The sequence below is a fragment of the Rhea pennata genome, chromosome 2, assembly GCF_028389875.1.
Source record: "Rhea pennata isolate bPtePen1 chromosome 2, bPtePen1.pri, whole genome shotgun sequence".
Lineage (NCBI taxonomy): Eukaryota > Metazoa > Chordata > Aves > Rheiformes > Rheidae > Rhea > Rhea pennata.
Genome location: NC_084664.1, coordinates 135,504,278 through 135,522,399, shown reverse-complemented (window position 1 = coordinate 135,522,399; position 18,122 = coordinate 135,504,278). Strand labels below are relative to the sequence as shown.

The 18,122-nt window shown below is 41.4% G+C and overlaps 1 protein-coding gene across 3 annotated transcripts in view; it reads right to left on the bottom strand.

Annotated features, from left to right (window-relative positions):
- The window catches only part of GAREM1 (GRB2 associated regulator of MAPK1 subtype 1), a 108,507-nt gene extending 97,473 nt beyond the window's left edge, over window positions 1-11,034 (bottom strand). For all 3 annotated transcript variants that reach the window (XM_062570413.1, XM_062570414.1, XM_062570415.1), the window contains exon 1: window positions 10,676-11,034. In XM_062570413.1, the coding sequence (XP_062426397.1) occupies window positions 10,676-10,796 (121 nt within the window). In that variant the 5' untranslated portion in view covers window positions 10,797-11,034. The remainder of the gene's footprint in view (window positions 1-10,675) is intronic.
- Between the last annotated feature and the right edge of the window lie 7,088 nt (window positions 11,035-18,122).

The following is an 18,122-nucleotide window of genomic DNA, read 5'->3' as shown; positions in this document are numbered from 1 at the left end:
TCTAATTGCAGTTCCAAGTTCCGGTCCCCGAGACCAGAAACCTCCAAGACCCCAGAAACGTCTGAAATATTTCCCTGCCTGCTTTCTCACCCCAGTAGCATGTACACAGCTATTGTTCCTGGTACACTCCCAACCAAGCAACTCATGGTGCTGTCTGGTCCGGGAAACAAGGCTGATCTCCTATTCCTGATTTCTTCTAAGTTGTTGGAAAGGAAGAGTATGTGGTGGAAAGAAGAGGCATAGAAAGTATTTGTGTCTTTTGATATCTGAGAAGGATCTGTGGACTTGTCCTATCCAAAAGGTAGAAAGGCTAACAGAAAAGCTGGGGCAGCTCCTTGCATCCCTCAATCCTGCTCCTGCTAGGCAATCCTGGATATTTTAACATTAGGACTGCCTCGGAACCGACTGCAGATATCTTGCAACACCTAATGGAAGCCCACAAGCATTGGACTGTACAGTGGGGGAAGCACTAAAGGATGATAGAGAGCAGAGAGCTAATGGATCCTTAGAGTCAGGCACGTCCTGGAAGAACCCACTGAGGGAGGCAACAGCAACTTTGGACAAGAAATAAAGTTTTGTGTACATGTGCTTTTTTTGTTTTTGCTTGCAGATAAAAAGTTCCCTTTCTCCTCTCTACTTGCCATCTTCCCTTTTTCTTTCCCAAATGGTCAAGTGCCAGAAAGTACCAAGAAAACTCAGCGCTTGCTTTTAGTGGGATAGAGCTGTTTAATTTACTGTGCTTATTATTCAGAGAAGCCAGCTCCACCCTGCTACAGACCCGAAAAAAAGGTTCTTAAATTGCCCTAAAGGAAAAGAACTGTTGTGCAGTGGTTATGGAATAGGTCAGTCCTTCTCTGTTTAAAAGAAGGAAAAATCCCCGGAAAACTGCAGAAAACTTTCTCATCTACTTACTGTCTGGCAGATGACCTTTTAAATATTACACGACTTTCTGCACACCAGTGATGCATCCTTGAGAGGCACCTATTATAATAGGTTGCTGTTCAAACAGCAACCTAAATGAAAAACAAAACAAAAAAGTGTAGGAGAACACATTTTTGGATCTGTTTGGGAGTGCCATTCTCAAGGTTGCGCACCCCCCGTGGCAGAGGTAAAAGAGAAAAGGGAAAGCAGAACCACCCAGAGGTGCACACACAAACTCGACACGACCCTGCCTGGCTGCAACACACAGATCCTATACAGCACTTGTGAGAGAGGCACTTCATGTCACAGCTGCTGCTATGCTGCCTTAATAATCGTACTAGAGCAGCAAGTTTTGCATGCGTATATACTTAAAGTATCACCCCAGGGTGACATAGCATGCTGTCCTCTCCGCCCAGGGAACAGAGTCGGCATTTCAAAGCTTAGACTGTCTAAGCGCAGGTTTCTCCTGTTTAACCTAAATCTCGCTGTAGCCAAAGCCCCTTCTCTGCTCTATCCTGCAAACAGAGAGAACAGTTTATTCTTCTTTACTTGCAGCTTCTTTTTTACACAACAGAAAGTTATCTAGAATCCTCTCAGTGCTTTTCAGATGAACACAAACAACATCGGGAACAGAGAAAAGATCCTGTAAGAGAATACCCTGGAGTTGCTACTCTCCAGATCCTGCCCAATCAGCCCATATCTTGAAATACTTCAGTTGTCTTAACAGCACAGTGTGGAACCACTACCTGTACCCTACACTTCGGCTTTGAACAACGTAGCTGTCACACAACACCCCAACTCAGGCGGCCTGCCTTCACCTAGTGAGCTCCCCTCCTCCCCGCAGACCCACAGCACCCCGGTCCTTCTCTGAACAGCTGCTGCTTACTAAGTTTACTTCCTCACCCCCAGCAGGTACAAGTTTTGTCATGAACTCACCCAGACACAAAGCAGAGCAGTGCATGACACACACTGCCTTGTCAGAGAGGACTTCTGCTCGCTTGCTTAGCTTTTCCTCCCACTCCCCCAGCTTTTGACCATAAAAAGAAACTGTCAAACTTCCTTGCTGCTGCCACTTTGGCAGTAAGCTTTCTCCTGCTTCTTTCACAAATATTATTGTAGCATGTTGTGTTTTACATAATGTTTATATTTGAGTCACTAAGATTCAGCCCTGGCATGAGGCAATTCCAGTATCAACTTAATCTATCAAGTGAATGTTCAGGCATTTTCCAGCCTCTGAGACGGTAGTTAAGTCTTCATCCTTGCTTCTGCTTAGGAGCCCAGTGCCGTCCTCGCAGGCCAAGGAAACGTACACAAGACCACATTCTTGGCAATCGCAACTGACGGCAATTATAAAAACGAGAAAGAAAAAGCAAACAAACAACAAAAAAAGCACTTATTGAACAATCTTGTATTTCCTGAAGATACACACCTTGAGGAACCTCCAAGTGACCCTGTGATAAATAACATCAGGGCAAGTTCCCTATCAGTCTTGCTGGACCAAGACTATCTACTGCTTTTGATTACATACTCAGAAGCAAGGTTTCGAAGTGGGGGAGGAAAGAGAGGAGTGGAAGCAAAACCAGAACAAAAATCAGCACATGCCTTTTCCCACCAAAAGGTCTGGAGTGGTAAGAATATCAGATTTTTTTTTTTAATATATTCTGCCACATTACAATTCTTCACACAAATTTGTGCATCACCCTCCTCAACTTCACAAGGTTTGCTAATTTTCAGGGTAAGATCAGCATCCACTCCTTCACTGAAAGAGCAAGAGCTCTTGTTTGAGTGTGCCTATCCTGAAGCAAGCATGGCACAGAGCTCCACAAATCTTCCTACTTCAGAGCACCAGCAACTGCTGATGATTATTTCAGATATGCACCAGAGTTTGATCCAGACACTCAGCGAGTGTTTCCCAGTGTCAGAAGCATCTCTCACTATGCTTGAGACTTAGTGTGTGAATGCCTATAGAATTCAGCAGTTTCTGCAACCTCCCTAACATCTCTAGTCTCATTTCTCCTACTTACAATCAGCCACTGTGATATCTGTGGGTTTTGTGTCTTGTAAGAACTATATGGAGGTACCTCCTCTCCCCCTCACCCCCCGGCTGACACTCCACTAATCTGTTTCCAAAGGCCCAAGTTTCTGATTACTCTCTTGCACAGACTGAAAACCAAAGCAGACTATGGGATGAGGAGGCTGGACTCCAAACCATCCCCATCACCTGGGAAAATGCTTCCATGCCATACTGCACAGCACAGAGTCCCACAGGGTAACACACCACAACAGCACAAGAGATATCAAGAGGGTGCAGCTCATCTTACTGATGTAATGCCTCAGCTAAGTGAGCAGTGGCTCTGACAGAGCCGTGACACTAGTAGTTTCATGCTGACACGCACATCACCACAAAGTCTACAAAGTAGACACGGCCCTAATCCTCAAAGAGGCACTCTACAGCCTACTTACACATCTCAATTTTATACTGCCGTGCCAAGTCTTTAGGCTAAATCTACTGTTCAAATGAGCAGATTTGGCTTGCAGGTAAAGTACAACAGTTAGTTACACAAGCTCTTCATGCTATAAATGGTATGAAAAATACAGATCATAGATGCTACATAAAATTTGTTCCAAAGGGTAGCACTATTAAAAGCAAAAATTTCAGGCTTGAAATATTGCCTCACTGGGCTTTATGAAGGTTGGTTTTGAGTCATATACAACACACATTAAGATGATGAATATTTTCCTATAGGGGAGAGACTTAAGCTTCCCTAATCCAACCAACTTGTTACTCCTAATGCCAAAAGGAAACATAGCAACACCCATGCCCTTTACTGCTGACAAACCACCGCTGGAATGACTGGAACACAGTGTAGCTCTTCTCACACTGAATCCTGGAGCATCAGACCATGTTGTCCAATATCCTCCAGCATTTATTCTTGGCATACTCCCTTGAGTTGCCTTAACTGGACTGTTACTGGGAGTGCCAATCCACATAATCACTGAAGCCAGGAACACCTAGTCCCAGAAAGGCATTCACAGACAAAGCATAAAAAACAAAACCTTTTTTTTTCCTTATGCTAGTCTTGTACCATTCCTTACTACTGTATTTTGTAACAACAGCATGTGATTTGTTACATCAGATTGTTTTAAGATTAAGGGTTATGCTGTTTAGGACACCTTAGAGCCTTTGATTTTATGTATATCTTGTGCCTTATCTGAAAGCTACAAGTAATTTGAATTAAACAAACCAAAAAGCTAAGCCACTAAGCTTACTCAAGGACTTTACCCATGTACTGAAAACTACACCACTTTAATTTTACTTAAGAAAACACTAATAGTGTTTTGCTATCCAACCCCTGGACTGTAGCACTGTCTAGGGAGAGTTTGTTCAGGTATGTACACAAAGACTTTGCCTAGTAGGGTAAAAAATGTTGAAATTTAAACCAAGAACTAGAAGTTTTACCCCTTGTGGTAGCGAGGGATCTGAGCATTTAAGTGTGTAACAAACAAGAAGGTGGCAACTATTTTGCATCTTAGCAGCCCTACAGTGCTACCAAGGGTCCAGTGCAGTGCAAATGGAATACTGTTTAAGGAATATACAGTACACTCTATCATATATAAAATCACTGACAAACACAAGAGCAGCCCAAATAGTGTTTTTTTTTCTTTAAAAAAAAGAAAAAGAAAAAAGAAAAGAAAAGCTTTTAAGTGGATATGCTACTGAAATGCTATTTGCCTCATTTGGAAGCCTGTGCTACTTTTGAGAATAGGTTTTGCCAAGTTGCTGGACTACACCTCCTGGAAGGCCCTATCATCTTCACAGGCACCACTGGGGAGCTGCAGACTTTAAATGAATTAAAAGCTTTTTCACTAAAATGTTTCTGGAGCACAACTCTGCCAGCAAGGGAGGAAGGGAAAAAAAACCTACACATATAGAACAGGAACAGTGGTTCGTGGCAACCTGTCAATTGTTTTTTCATTCAATTGCTTTGATGGAATCAACAGACCACAAAGAAAAGAAAGGAAAAAGGCAAAGAAAAGACAAGGAGATTAATTTGAGATTATACTTCAATGGTAGAACATACAGTACAAAAAGGTGGAGTTTTAAAGCTGCTTAAGAAACAAATCAAGCCACAAGACAAAGCATATCGCAGGGGTACTTTCTGCCTTCCGATCAAGAGACTTTTGTCTATCAGTGCAGTATATGGGAGAACTGCCATCTACCAACAGAGTACACAGTAGACTGCCATACCTAGAGGAATAATTCAGATCACGGCAGCTGCTCAGACTCTAAGCATATATTAATTCCCTTTTTCAGTCTGTTTGAAAGTTTTACTCCTCCCCCTCCAAGATTCTTATTTCCTTGTATCAATAAGGGACTACTGAGACACTTGGCAATAGCTGCTTGAAAGAAGATCATTCACAACAATTAAAGCCTGGATATCAGCCCTCAGACCTTAGAAGAATAAGATTCTTTGTAGTTTCAAAGTATTGTTCGGCTTCACAGATAACCCACATTTGTAGAATGACGCAACATGAAATTTTCATTATGTACATGGCCAAGTTGTTCCATTTAGTATAATGTTCTTTGATAAGCTATGAGGGTGTTTGGTTTCAAGACATTTAGAACTAGACTAAGCCCCGCAATAATGTGCTGTAAGGAACAATAGTCCACTGAAAGGGAATGGAGCAGACGGACATCCCAGTGAAAAGTTTTGAAATGGGAGATAAAGAGGACACCTGAATACCTTAAAAAAGAAAGCGGGAGGGAGGGGGTGGGGGGAGGAGAAAGAAAGAAAAGAAAAGGTAGTGTATCTGGTGTGAAATCGCACCAAGAAGAAATCATAATGCAATAAATAATAATAAAAAAAAAACTCTTCATCCCTAGTAGCAATAGCAGGACAAACTGTCTACTCTCCCAGTGCTGTTATTCACAAGAGTTTTGTCAGGGCTAAGAGAAAGAAATAATCTTTTATTTAAAATAAATTTTCAACTGCTTTATAGATTTTTTTCTTCTCTCTTTACAGCTACTATCTCTGTCATTGTATCTTAAAGCAACCACACATTTACACCACATAGATCCTTGTTGTCTGCTAACATTCAGAAGGAACATTCTCTACAGACTCCCTTTCAGAAAAATTCAGGATAGTTTCCTTACAGCACATAGCAAGGAAGCACTTTCTACAAGTTGAGATCCTCACACAAACAAGAGCCACCATGTTCAATCCCAAAAGCTTCAGTTTCCATAATACAATTTCAGGAGCATATACAAGTACGACCGTTCCTTGTGAAAAAATAAATAAAAGGAGGATCACATCTCCTCTTGATCACAGAAATTCTAGTCTTCATAGAGAACCTGTGAATTTCTGTGAACTCTTCTAGTTCATACTCAATCTGTGGGTCAAAACAACTTAAGAGCATAGTCAGCTCTTTAAGAACTTGTGAAAAGTAAACAGCAGTGGCAGGGTAAAAGGGACTACCTCTGAGTAAAGAATGATGGACTGTTGGAGTCTGAAGAAAGCAGTGAGCTTACACTCAGAAATGCTGGGCCTGAAGGTCAACTCCATGCAAAGAAGTATTTTCCAGTTCTTTATCTTGACAGCATTTCTCTTTAGCCCTCTAAAATTATTCTTAGAAAACAGTTTCTAGAAACTTTAAATCCTGAGATAACCATGTAAAACATCACTTAAGTATTATAGATCAGTAACAAAATACAACCATACAACAGCTTCTATCCTCTTCTACCGATTATTTGAACACAGGCAACCCTAACCTCTAAACACATCCATGCTTCTCAAGCATCAGCTGTGCTCACCTTTCACGGTATTTGCAACAACTAAACTCAGATAAAAACTCTTTTTGCTGTTACTTCCCAGTGTGCAATCTTTTTCTCACTGAGTTCACACACAAGCCCCTCAATTTCACTGGAGTGGCATTCTGCTGTTACAATGCAAATTCGGGGGAAAGGAGGGAGAAGACAGAAGAAAATACAGGAGAAAGCTTGCTCATCTCTCACTCTTTGAATCTCGCTTCTTTTCATCTGAAACAGCCAACTTAATGAAATCCAAAGGATGATGTAAAGTTCTTTTATTTTCACTAGGAAGGTGTTAATAGTTTTATATTTGAGTTATCCTCTAGAAATATTTAAGTCATTAAGAGATGTTGGAAAAAACATGGAAAAAGCATTTCCCTTCCTCTCAAGGGCAATAGCTTTGTGTTTTTGTATTCAGTTCAATTAGCATACAAATATTCACCAGCAAAATATTAAAACACAAGAGCAGATTGAAACAAACATGCAAGTACTGACCCTCAAAATAATACAGTGCAGAACTTATCACTTAAGAGCATTCAAAGGCATGACTTGGAACCAGCTAAGCAGTCTTAAGTTTTCACATGAAAAAAATAAAATAGTTGAAGTTAACATATTCATCATTTATACACAGATAAGGCAGGCACAGTTGCCTAATCACTTCCACATATATCTTGACATAACATAAGACTACTTCCTCTCATTCCTCCTTTATGTCATACCATCAAAAAAAGCCCTCCCTTCCTAGGAGAGGACCAAATTTAGTGCACATAAATATTTCATATCTTCATCCTGTCAAAAAATCAAACTGAATGACTTCAGGGCATTCTTCCAGGAGCTTCACATCCCAACTGGAAATATAAAACTGCATTCATCATACCCACTTCAATCTGGAAGCCCTGAAGGTGAGACAACAATGAAAGACTGAAGACACTATGTGCATATCAAACAAAAACATTATCCACTGAGCACTCAGCTCCATTAAGAAATGGAGAAACACCACAGTAAGGCTGTCATCTTTTGAAGAAAATATGTCCCCAGCTTTTCAATTCCCTTCTACATCCTGGTCCTCCAAGGAAATGAATTCTGGCTTTCATAAAGCCTCATGATCACTAGAACAAGCAGATGCCACAGAGAGACTAGCTAACTATGAAGTCTAAAGCAGACGTACGTAAGAGGTCTAAAGGTGGTTTGATTTCCAACAAAGCACATGCAGCTTCTACTCATCTCAAGAAGAATTCAGCACTTAGACAAGGCCTTCTACAATGCTTACATAGCAAGCTACATGACTTGTTGATGAGTATCTGTACTAATCAAGCTGTACATTTTAGTAGCGCAGAGACAAGAACTATATCCTGATAAAATTGGCACAAGATCATAGAATCATAGAATGGTAAGGTTGGAAGGGGCCTCTGGAGATCATTTCGTTCAACCCTCAGTGTAGCCCGTACAGGGATTGAACCTGCAACCTAGGTATTAGCAGCACCACGCTGCAACCAACTGAGCTAAACCTAACCCCATACTACTTTCTTAGTAGAGATAGCCAAAAAACTTCATAAGCATCAGATAAATCATCAAGTCCATTCCAAATGTATGTTATTTTCTTCAGTATTTCATCAAGAAATTCCCCAACAGAGCTCTGCTTAGCAAGACAAGGACAGCAATAGACCAATGACCTTGGAACAGCAGGTACCCCAGACATTTAGACAAATATTGCATGCTCCCAACTTTTTCCTCTTTAGCAGACTACATGCTGATTTATAGCTTGCTTTCTCTTACTGCAAGACAACCTCCTTTAGAAACAGAAAAAGTCTGCTCTCTGTAACAGAGAGGCTATGGCATCTATATTCTTTATAAAATATTAATGTCTGTCATCTGTGATCCCAGAAGTAAAAAGGTATGTCCACAGATTAGGCAAAAGCAGACTCAAGAGCCCCAACCCACACTCTGAACTGGCCAGATCTAAACCAGTTTCAGTCCAAAAGCTGTCTTGTCAAGTTAGCACAGTGCTATATCAAAGGCTGTCTTTAAGTAAGATTTAGCACAGAGCTGAACCTGCACTTATTATACAGCCAGACCAACAGCTGCCTCATGTCTGGCCATTTCAGGGCATGGTCAAGAGTGCTCAGGTCTGTCTCCTTCCATTTGTGTGTGTGTCCATAGGCTTTAAGTGCAGCACTCAGGAGAGAACACCTTTGGACAAAGTTAGCAACATCTATGTCTCACCAGCAACTATGCAGCACTCCTGCTCCCAGTTCTGAAATGAGACCACTCTGCTCCCTTCACCCCAGAAATATCTACAAGGGAGGGGGGAATAACTGAGGAGGAAGAAATTACTTGCTTCAAACTCATCAACTTTCTCTGCACCTGGAGTTCTTTCAGGACCCTTCCAATGAGGCAGGTCAAGAGGAATGGGAGGTTAGGAAGAAATGTAACATAGAGACAGTGAAATTAGTAAGTCATCAATATATTCTATTAAAGCCTGAATCACTCCCAGCAATCTCAACTAAATTGACAGCCTTAAGTGCAGTGACTGGAGGCCATCTAAGCTGTTTCAAGTGACAGGAGATATTACCACAGGAGGAACTCTTTAACACAACAGTTTTGCTGTCATCATCACAGGACAGTGTATGGGTGACAGCATGAAAAATAGTTAGCTGCAGTTAAAAAGGCACAGAACCTTTTCTTTAACCTGCTCCTGAACACCACCTCCAAGGAAGCACTACAAGGGATAGAAAGTGTACTGCATAATCAAGGGACAAAGTCAAAAAATCCCTGCCTCATCAAAAGATTTGCATCATCAAAAGATTATGGGAAGTGCAATTAAGTAATAAACGAATCCTGGTCTTGACCTGCACATAGGAGAGTAATAGAAGATACTGTCTGCGCCCGTTTTTAACTGTTCAAATCAATACAAAACTTTGTAAGAGAATTGTTCTATTACATCGTATAACTGTGAGGGCAGTTCATAAGCTAATGAATTACAAAGTCTGGAATTTTTTCCTGGCTTCTGAGATATCTTCTGCATTCCCTTAGGGCTGGGAGGGCCAGACGGGGCTACCACACAACATACATACACACCATTATACAGTAGCTGGTTGAGTCTCATTAAAACAAACAAACAAACAAACAAACAAACAAAAAAAAAAAAACCTCACCCCCAAATGATTATTTCCCTAATTCTCTGTGCTGGTATACCACTTTCTAAGACAAATACATAGGAATAGTAAGATGCTGCTGTCATAGCCATTCAGCTGCACTATTTTTGATTTCCTGTAGTAAACAGAAACATGCAGACATAGAAACTGCAGGTTAGAATACAAGTGAGCAGTAATAAAAAGTTTTCTGAAGACTTAAAAAGCTTCTCAAGTTACCCCTCTATTTTACAGGTCTATTACTTTTTCAGTAAACAGCAAGAGGATATTTTGTGATTTAGCCCATTTTGTTATTTAACATGCCTTTTCACTTGGCCTTGACCTAACTACCACAGCATCATCTCATCGCGGTATTGGGTCTTTAAGTACCGAAAATGCCCTTCTACGCTTTAACTGGCGACTTCGAGGACCTTCCTCGGGGGGCTGGCAGCCAGCGGCGCACAGGCTTCCCCGTGACACACACAGCAGCGGTACGGCGGAGGGTGCTACCCAGGTATCTTGGTGTAAAGCAACGCAGCAAGGCTACAGCACAAGCGCCGGCTTTGCGCCGACCCCGCGTAAGGGCGGGCTGCGGCGCGGAGCCCGCGCGGCGCAGAGCAGCGCTTCGGGGAGCCGCGGCAGCCTCCGGCTCCCTCCCGTCGGGGCTCCAAGGGCGAATTTCTCGCCGCGCTCCACCGCGCTGCCCCCCGGCCGCCTCCGAGGCTAACGGAGGAGCCGGGGCCGCGGCGCCGCCGCCGCCGCGGGGAGACGCCTCGCCCCGCGGCCCCCCCGCAGCCCCCGCCGCCCCACGCACCGCTGTCCAGCCGGGCGATCTGGGGGAGCCGGTAGGTGCTGACGAGCAGGTCCAGGGGGACGGCCACGGCGCTCCACTTCACCTCCTTGAGGCTGTAGCCCGGCGGCGGGCCGGGGTCCATCTTCCCGTCCTCCGCCCGGCCTGGGCAGCGGGCAGGCAGACACGCAGCGCCGGCGGGGGGCTGCCGCCAGCGGCGGGCGGGGAAGGACGGAGGCAGGGAGCTCGCTCGCTCGCCCGCCCGCCCGCTCAGCGCCGGCCGCCGCGGGACATGCCGAGCCGGGCTACGCAGAGGGGGCCGCCCGCCGGGCGGCTGCTCCCGCCGCCCCCCGGGACCGGCTGGGGCCGCTCGGCGCTCTGCCCGCCGCCGCGCCTGGCCCAGGAAGCGCCATCCCAGCACTGACTAATCAACAGGGTGCGAGAAACGCCTGCGCAGCTGCCGCTCCTCCCCGCTCCAAAAAGGAAAGTGCCGGGCCGCCCGCCCGCCCGGCGGCGGAGCGCTGCCGCCGGAGCCGCCGCCAAGCCTGTCCCTCTCACTCCACCCTCCGACCGCTCGCCCGACCTGCAGGAGCGGCGGCTGGCGGGGCGGCCGTTGAGCGACCGTTGGGCGGCCGTTGGGCGGGCGGCGGGCAGGCCGGGCGCACCTGGCAGGATGAAGCCGCTGCCTTGAGGCGGGATTTGACCTTCGCAAGCGCTGGGAGCGCTCAGTGCCCACAACGGGGGTTGGGAAAGCGAGGCTGCGGGGAGACCGTAACGCTGCACGAAGTAAGACGATATGCGTGATTTAATAAATGCCTTTAGCGTGTTTGGTGCGCATTTTATAGGTTCTGGCATCTTTTCAAGCGCATGGATTTACATGTGCTACTTCCCTGTAAAATAAACAAAAGGAGGCAGAAGGACAGGGAAATCCACCTGTTTATACATTTAAATTTACCATAAATAGATAAAGTGTTTCACTTCATTCATCAAAGCGTTTTGAGCAGGTATTTTGCATTGTCTTCTATTTACCATAGGTAACTTGCCTGTGAAATTCATACTGCATAAAGAAAAATCCACTTAAATTACAACTTTGATTATGTACCTCTTTATTTTAGTTCTCACCTTTGAGCCACTAATGAATATTTAAAGTATGAAGAGTAATGCAGAGAAGTTAGAGCAAGATCTTTGACTTAATGTTATTGCACATGTAAGTATTACATACATTGATTGGGTATTTGGCGATCTTCAGGCCTCAGGAAAATTTTAAATCAACCACTAGTTCTGTTTTCAAAATGGTTTACATAGTCTTATATGATCTTCTTTTTTTAATCTGGTGGGATTTTTTCTATGATAGGTCTTACATCTCCAGGTTGTCAGACTAGAAAGAGGGGGAGCTGTATGTACAGCATACCCACGCTGTACTGTGCTGAGTTTACTTTAATTCACTTTTGTATCAAAACTGCCAATTTTGTTACTCTGCAATACTTAAGGCTGTATGATTGACTAGGAAAATTATAAAAATATTTTCCAATGATCTATAAAATGACTGAAAACATCCACAACTAAGCTCTCTCTCCAGGATCTGTCTTCCGTGGTATCCGTCTTGAGACAGTTGGCAGTTGCTGGGCTATAGCTCGCAAGAAGTGCAGTGCGAATAGCTCTCGCGGCCTTCATGTGCCTTCCTCACGTGCCTTCCAAAGGAGCCAGCCCTGCTGAGCGTCTTTGTTAACGGCTGGTGCCAACAGCACCACAGGCACACGGAGGGCCAACACAGATACGCTCTTGTTCTGCTCCGTGGCAAAAGGAAGCTGGTGCTTTACGCATGCTCTCCACCATGACACAAAGACTGTGGAAGCCGGGCTGCACACAGAGTCACAGGAGCCCCAAGTCAGCTTGCATTGGATACATCTGGGTTGGTTTGAACCCCATCCTGATGTGTGTTCATACTTTAGCTACACAGGGATTTCCCAGCACTAATTATGAAAAAACATAGTTCTGTCCATTCAGTTATGGTGCTGTTAGATCCTACTTATCTTAAGTTATTATCAAAAATATCCACATTTTTTTTTGCAACTGCAAAACTGCATCCTTTTTACAGAGTTTGCAAAGTGCTTTGAACAGCTTCAGTGAATGGAGCTATTGAAGTGCAAAGTGATACAATTGCTAAAAGCATCATTATGTGAAACAAGGAAAACAAAAGAATAGTTTTAATTTTTTCAGGTTTGACAAGGTTACTGGATGCAGTGCATAAAGTAGAGCAGATCAGCTCAGTCCAGGATTCACAAAGACTTGAAGCACTAGTCTATCAAGAATTGTTTTCAAACATGATCTTAGCCAGCATTAATTCCAGGATATAGTCTCATAATAAATGCTTCTTTCAAACATCATGCAATTCTTTCTAGGAAGAAATGTATCTTTCACACTTGAAATAGATATTGCTAATTTTTCTTTGAAGATTAGTTTCTCCTTCTTCTTTAGGCAGTTTTATATGTCATACAGCTTTTAAGCCTGTCTTCATATAACCGTGTTTATTTGTTTTCTAATTGTGGAAACCTAACATACTCACTCTATTGGAACGCAAAGCATTTTGTAAAACGTAAATTCTAGATACAGACTAAATTTCTTTTAGTTATTTCTAAGCAAACTAACATCATGAAGCTTATTAGTAATTAACCGTTTCACTACACTCTTAGAGTGACTTTGTTAAGTACCCTAACTATACTATAGGTGAACCTTCTTGAAATGTATTCTAGTATTACATATACAGCATTCAGATCACAAGCACATATGTGCCTATTTCTTGTTTTAATGTATAATTAACGCTTTAGATAAAAATCTTTTCTCTGATGTTCAGCTATGCCTCAGACCTTTACTGTCTCTATACTGTCTCCTACACATCTGCAAAATATTAATGAAATCAATATAAACCTTTACAGAAATAAATATTCGCAGATCCATTTCAGGATCAGGGCCTCAGTCATTTAGGATGCCTTAATTTTTGTGTATGTGTCTTTCAGGCAGCATTCAGAGATAGTCCTTTCGTATCTAAAGGAAATTGTAGCCATAGAAGTAAGCAGTGGCAGGGGAACTCAGAAAAATTCCTGAAACTGTTCTCAAGTATGCTTTGAACTGACTACGTTTCATGTTGCTTTAGCAACACAGCTATACTGGAGGCTATAAAATCTCTAATATATTTTTTCCATTGCTAGTAAAAGAAATTTTGAAGTGCTTCCGATCATCATCCATTCATATCTATGTTAGCATTTGAAATGGAGCTGTTCAAACTCTTTTTTAGTATGAACATGGTAATTTGCTTTACACTTTAATATGCATACATCAAATAAAATTATGTGACATACAGTAAATTTCACATCTAGCTGTGGAGCCATTTCAGACAGTTTTTTCTTTAAAATAAATACTTCAAAGAAAAAAAGAAGTGCCCTTCTTCCTCCTGCATGTGATTTGCATTTATATCAGACCTGATTTTCATTTCCATTTTTCATTTCATTTTTTCATTTCGGAATCTGATCTTAAAACTTTTCTTGGAGGTAAGAGGGGAAAGTGGAAAAAGAACAGCATATTTGATATAGTTGATGTCCATGTATCTCATGTTCTGAAAGAGAATGCCATTCCTGTAAAGGAAGTAAAGAGACTCAAGGGTCTGGTGTGTACATTCATCTTTTATCTTCTATTTCAGTGTAAGAGGCATCCTCCTTTTTCCAGTCAAACCCTCTTTTGACCATTATTTCTTCTAAAAATTCTGTCAGTAGAAATTTGTGTGACACTATCATCCAGCCAGCTTCAGAAGAATTCAAAAGTAAATGAACATAATGCTCTCAACTTACAGTCTTTTTTTCTAATTGGATAAATGCCCCCAAACACACTGTGTAGCACTTTGGTATGTTGTTTAGTCTGTTTTTTTGTTTGTTTGTTTTTTGTTTTTTTGCTCCTGTCTATTCAGAGTGTGGCACACTCCTGTGGACACAGACCAGGAATACTCCCAGTGCCTACACTCAGAAAAAGGCAGAAGTTGTTTCAGTGCAGGAGAACAAAAGATGCAAAGAGGAGAGAAATGACGCTCTCTGAAGTGTTAAGTGAAGGAGAGGTGGGGTGTCCTGCAAACCTTTGCTTTTGCTTGGGAACCTAAATATTTGTACCTCCTTAGGCTGGGCCAGTAACTGGACAGCACCTAAGCCACAAGAAACAGAGAATGAATAATGTACAAAAGTAATTACTAAATTTGAAAATCTGATCAGTTACGAGAAGAAATTAAAATTACTGATCAATCTGACCCTCTGTTTATAAATTTATTTTCATCGTGAGTTTCATTCTTAAGAGGAGAAAAAAACAGCATAATAAAAACAAAGAACTAAATGCAGACCTAAACTCAGTGAAGCTAAGCTTCTGTGAGTTTAAGACAGTTTAAAGTTCCTTAAAGATCCACTGCTGAAGGCAAAACTGCAAAATTAAATCAAGACAAAGGAAGGAGAGGAAGAGAAATAACAGACTTACTTGGTGAATTGTAAGATCTTCAGTGACCTGAAACAAAGTAGAAAGTAGGTCAAATTACTAAAGTACGAATATGTATAAATATATAGAACATGTACAGACAACACCGGAAAGATAAAGTCTCAAAATGTTAAGACAACTGGAATTAAAAGATAACAAGAAGGTTGGAAAAATACACAGTGAGAAGACCAAGGAAAAAAGCTGGTGTGATTCCATGGAGGGAATCTAATCACTGATGATGCTGAGACAACAGTATCCTAAATGTCTTTTTTTAAACTTCAGTTTTCAATTTAAGAAGGCAGATGTGATACTAGCACTACTGACAAAGGACTAAGAATTGAGGCTAGACTAATGAAGAAATAGATGGGAAAATACTTAGATAAAGATTTTTGAACAGAGTGGACCTGATGAAATCCCTTAGGGTACTCAAAAAATGGCTTCAAGCAACATTACAGCCGCTACTGATTATCTCTAAGAATCAACAGAGGATGACTGAGGTTCCATAAAATTGGGAAGGGAAACCATTGCATCCTTCCTAAAGGGTGGAAAGAAGGAGGAAGCTTGGCAGACTGATTAGCTTAATTTCCACTCCTCAAAATGATGTGAATTGGTAATCTAAGCATTTGTAACTGCCTAGATAGTACAGATGAGAAGTAACAGTGAGCATGGCTCTGTCAATAACAATCTCAAATCAGTCTATGTGAAGGTAACGGGCTTTGTGGATAGGGCAGAAAGAGGAAGATCATAGGGCTTCATATAAAATGTTCTTACATGAAAAGAATATGGCCTAGAGAAGTATATAAATGAATGCAAAATTATTTCAAAATAATTTATACTCTCAAGCTGGAAGGACGTATCAAATGGGGTTCCACTGAAATCTGTCTTGGGTCCAGAATTATTCAGTACTTTTAATCAACATCTTGGATGACTAAATAGAGTATACTTACTAACATTTGAAGACCCTATCTTCAGGAAGAGGCTCCAACTATGCTGGAGTGCAGCGTAACAATTCAGAAGGATCTTGGCAATTTGGAGAAAATGAAATGAAACTGAACAAAGAGAAATACAAAGTTCTACACGTATGAAGACACAAGAAAGTCGCAGGATGAAAAAGCAGTTTTTCAGAAAAGTGACATCCTGGATCACAAACTGAACAGTGAGCAATGTCAGATCATCGTATGCTGATGCTGGAACACATAAATAGGAGTATCACATATAAGATAATGAAGACATCATTTTAGTCTATCCAGCAGTTACTATTTAAATTGGAATATGGTGTTCAGTTTTGAGCTCTGTACTATGGGACAGTTGAGGACCAACTCGAAAATATCAGGAGGAAAGTGACAAAAACAGCAAAGGATTTAGACTATTTAGACTATAAGGAATGGTAGCAGGGACTGGAATGCTTTGGTCTAAAGAGGAGATGGGGGTGGACAGTGGTATTCACACACAAAAAGAGGAAAGAGAGAAACTGCTTTCTATATGTACCAGTTAGTTTAGGTATTAGGAAAACTTCCTTCTTGCAAAATCAGTTAAGTAAGGATTACTCAGTAAGTTACTCAGGGAGACAGTGGAATCTCCATCACTAGTCTTCACACAAACATCTTCCTACAGCCAAGCACATACGGCTAATCTGGGATTAGGATAAGAGGAAGAACTTGAAAGACTCTTGAGATCTCTTCCAGCACTATTTTCTTCATTTGTTATGGTTGCATCTAAGGCAGGGATTATCCTTTGTTTTCAGATTGTGATCCAAATGCCAGCTTCAGTAATTCTGTCTACGCTAGCTGTGAAGAGTAGTCTCAAAAGCAGCTGTAAGTATGCAGCCCTTTCTAAATCACACACCTGTAAGCATACTAAGTTGCCTGCCTCTCAATAGCCTGCTGGCATGCTCATGCATTTCAGGTCCCATGCGCTTCAGAAAGTGCTTTTCAGTTGAGCTCAGCGTCTCAACAGCAAAATTGATTATAAGTACAATTTGAGAACAGCTCTCAAAAGAGACATTTCAGGAGAGAAGTAACTTTCTAGGACAATAAGCCAATGGAGTTACTCTGGATGTGTTCGGGTAGCTCCGAATGGGATTTTGCACAGTAGTATTACTCATTCACAAATGGTATAACAGCCTAATAATCAGGAAGAATCACATCTCCTAGACCAATAATAATAAGTCAATATAATCACAACAATTCTTCACATTTCTCAACTTGTGTTTGCTTTGTGGGTGTCCTGCAGGTTTGGATTGTGTTGGGTTTGCTTTTAATTAAAGAAAAATAAACTGATTCTGCCCTCATTAAATTTAACTAAAATCTGATATCCTCCACTGAAGTTAGCTATATATGAGTAGAAAAGCAATCCAATGAGCAGACTTAGATACTTGATGTATTTATACTCTGAGAAAACAAACACATTTAATACCTAAAAACATAAAATGCACACTGCATACCTTTTTAATATTATTATCACTTACAACAAAACGAACAAACTAATGGAACACTTGAAAATACAGATATGCTGATAAAAACTGTTTGAATTATTTTATAAAACAACTTTTTATCTGAAAGAGAATGACTACTGAATTACATTTTTCTATATATTTTCTGTTCTCTAAAGAAAGCCCACTAACTGTATACAGATATTGTACATAGTTTCTTCTTTCCTTTCAGCCTTCATCTTTGCAACCTGCCTAAGTGCATTCAAGTAACACATACATTTCTAAAACAGACATGAAAGAAACAAAGCCAAAAATCCCCAGAATGTTATGTTAGAGGACTACTTAATGAACTGGTAAATATCAGAAGGAGATGTTATCTTGGGAAGAGCATAAGTGATTTCATATATTAGAAGCCTGCATGTATGATAATGTCACTGTTCATCACGAGTCTGGTATAAACCACACAAAAAATATTAAGATACATTTTTTTAATAAAAAAAAGTTAATACATTTAGATTTAATTTGTGCAAA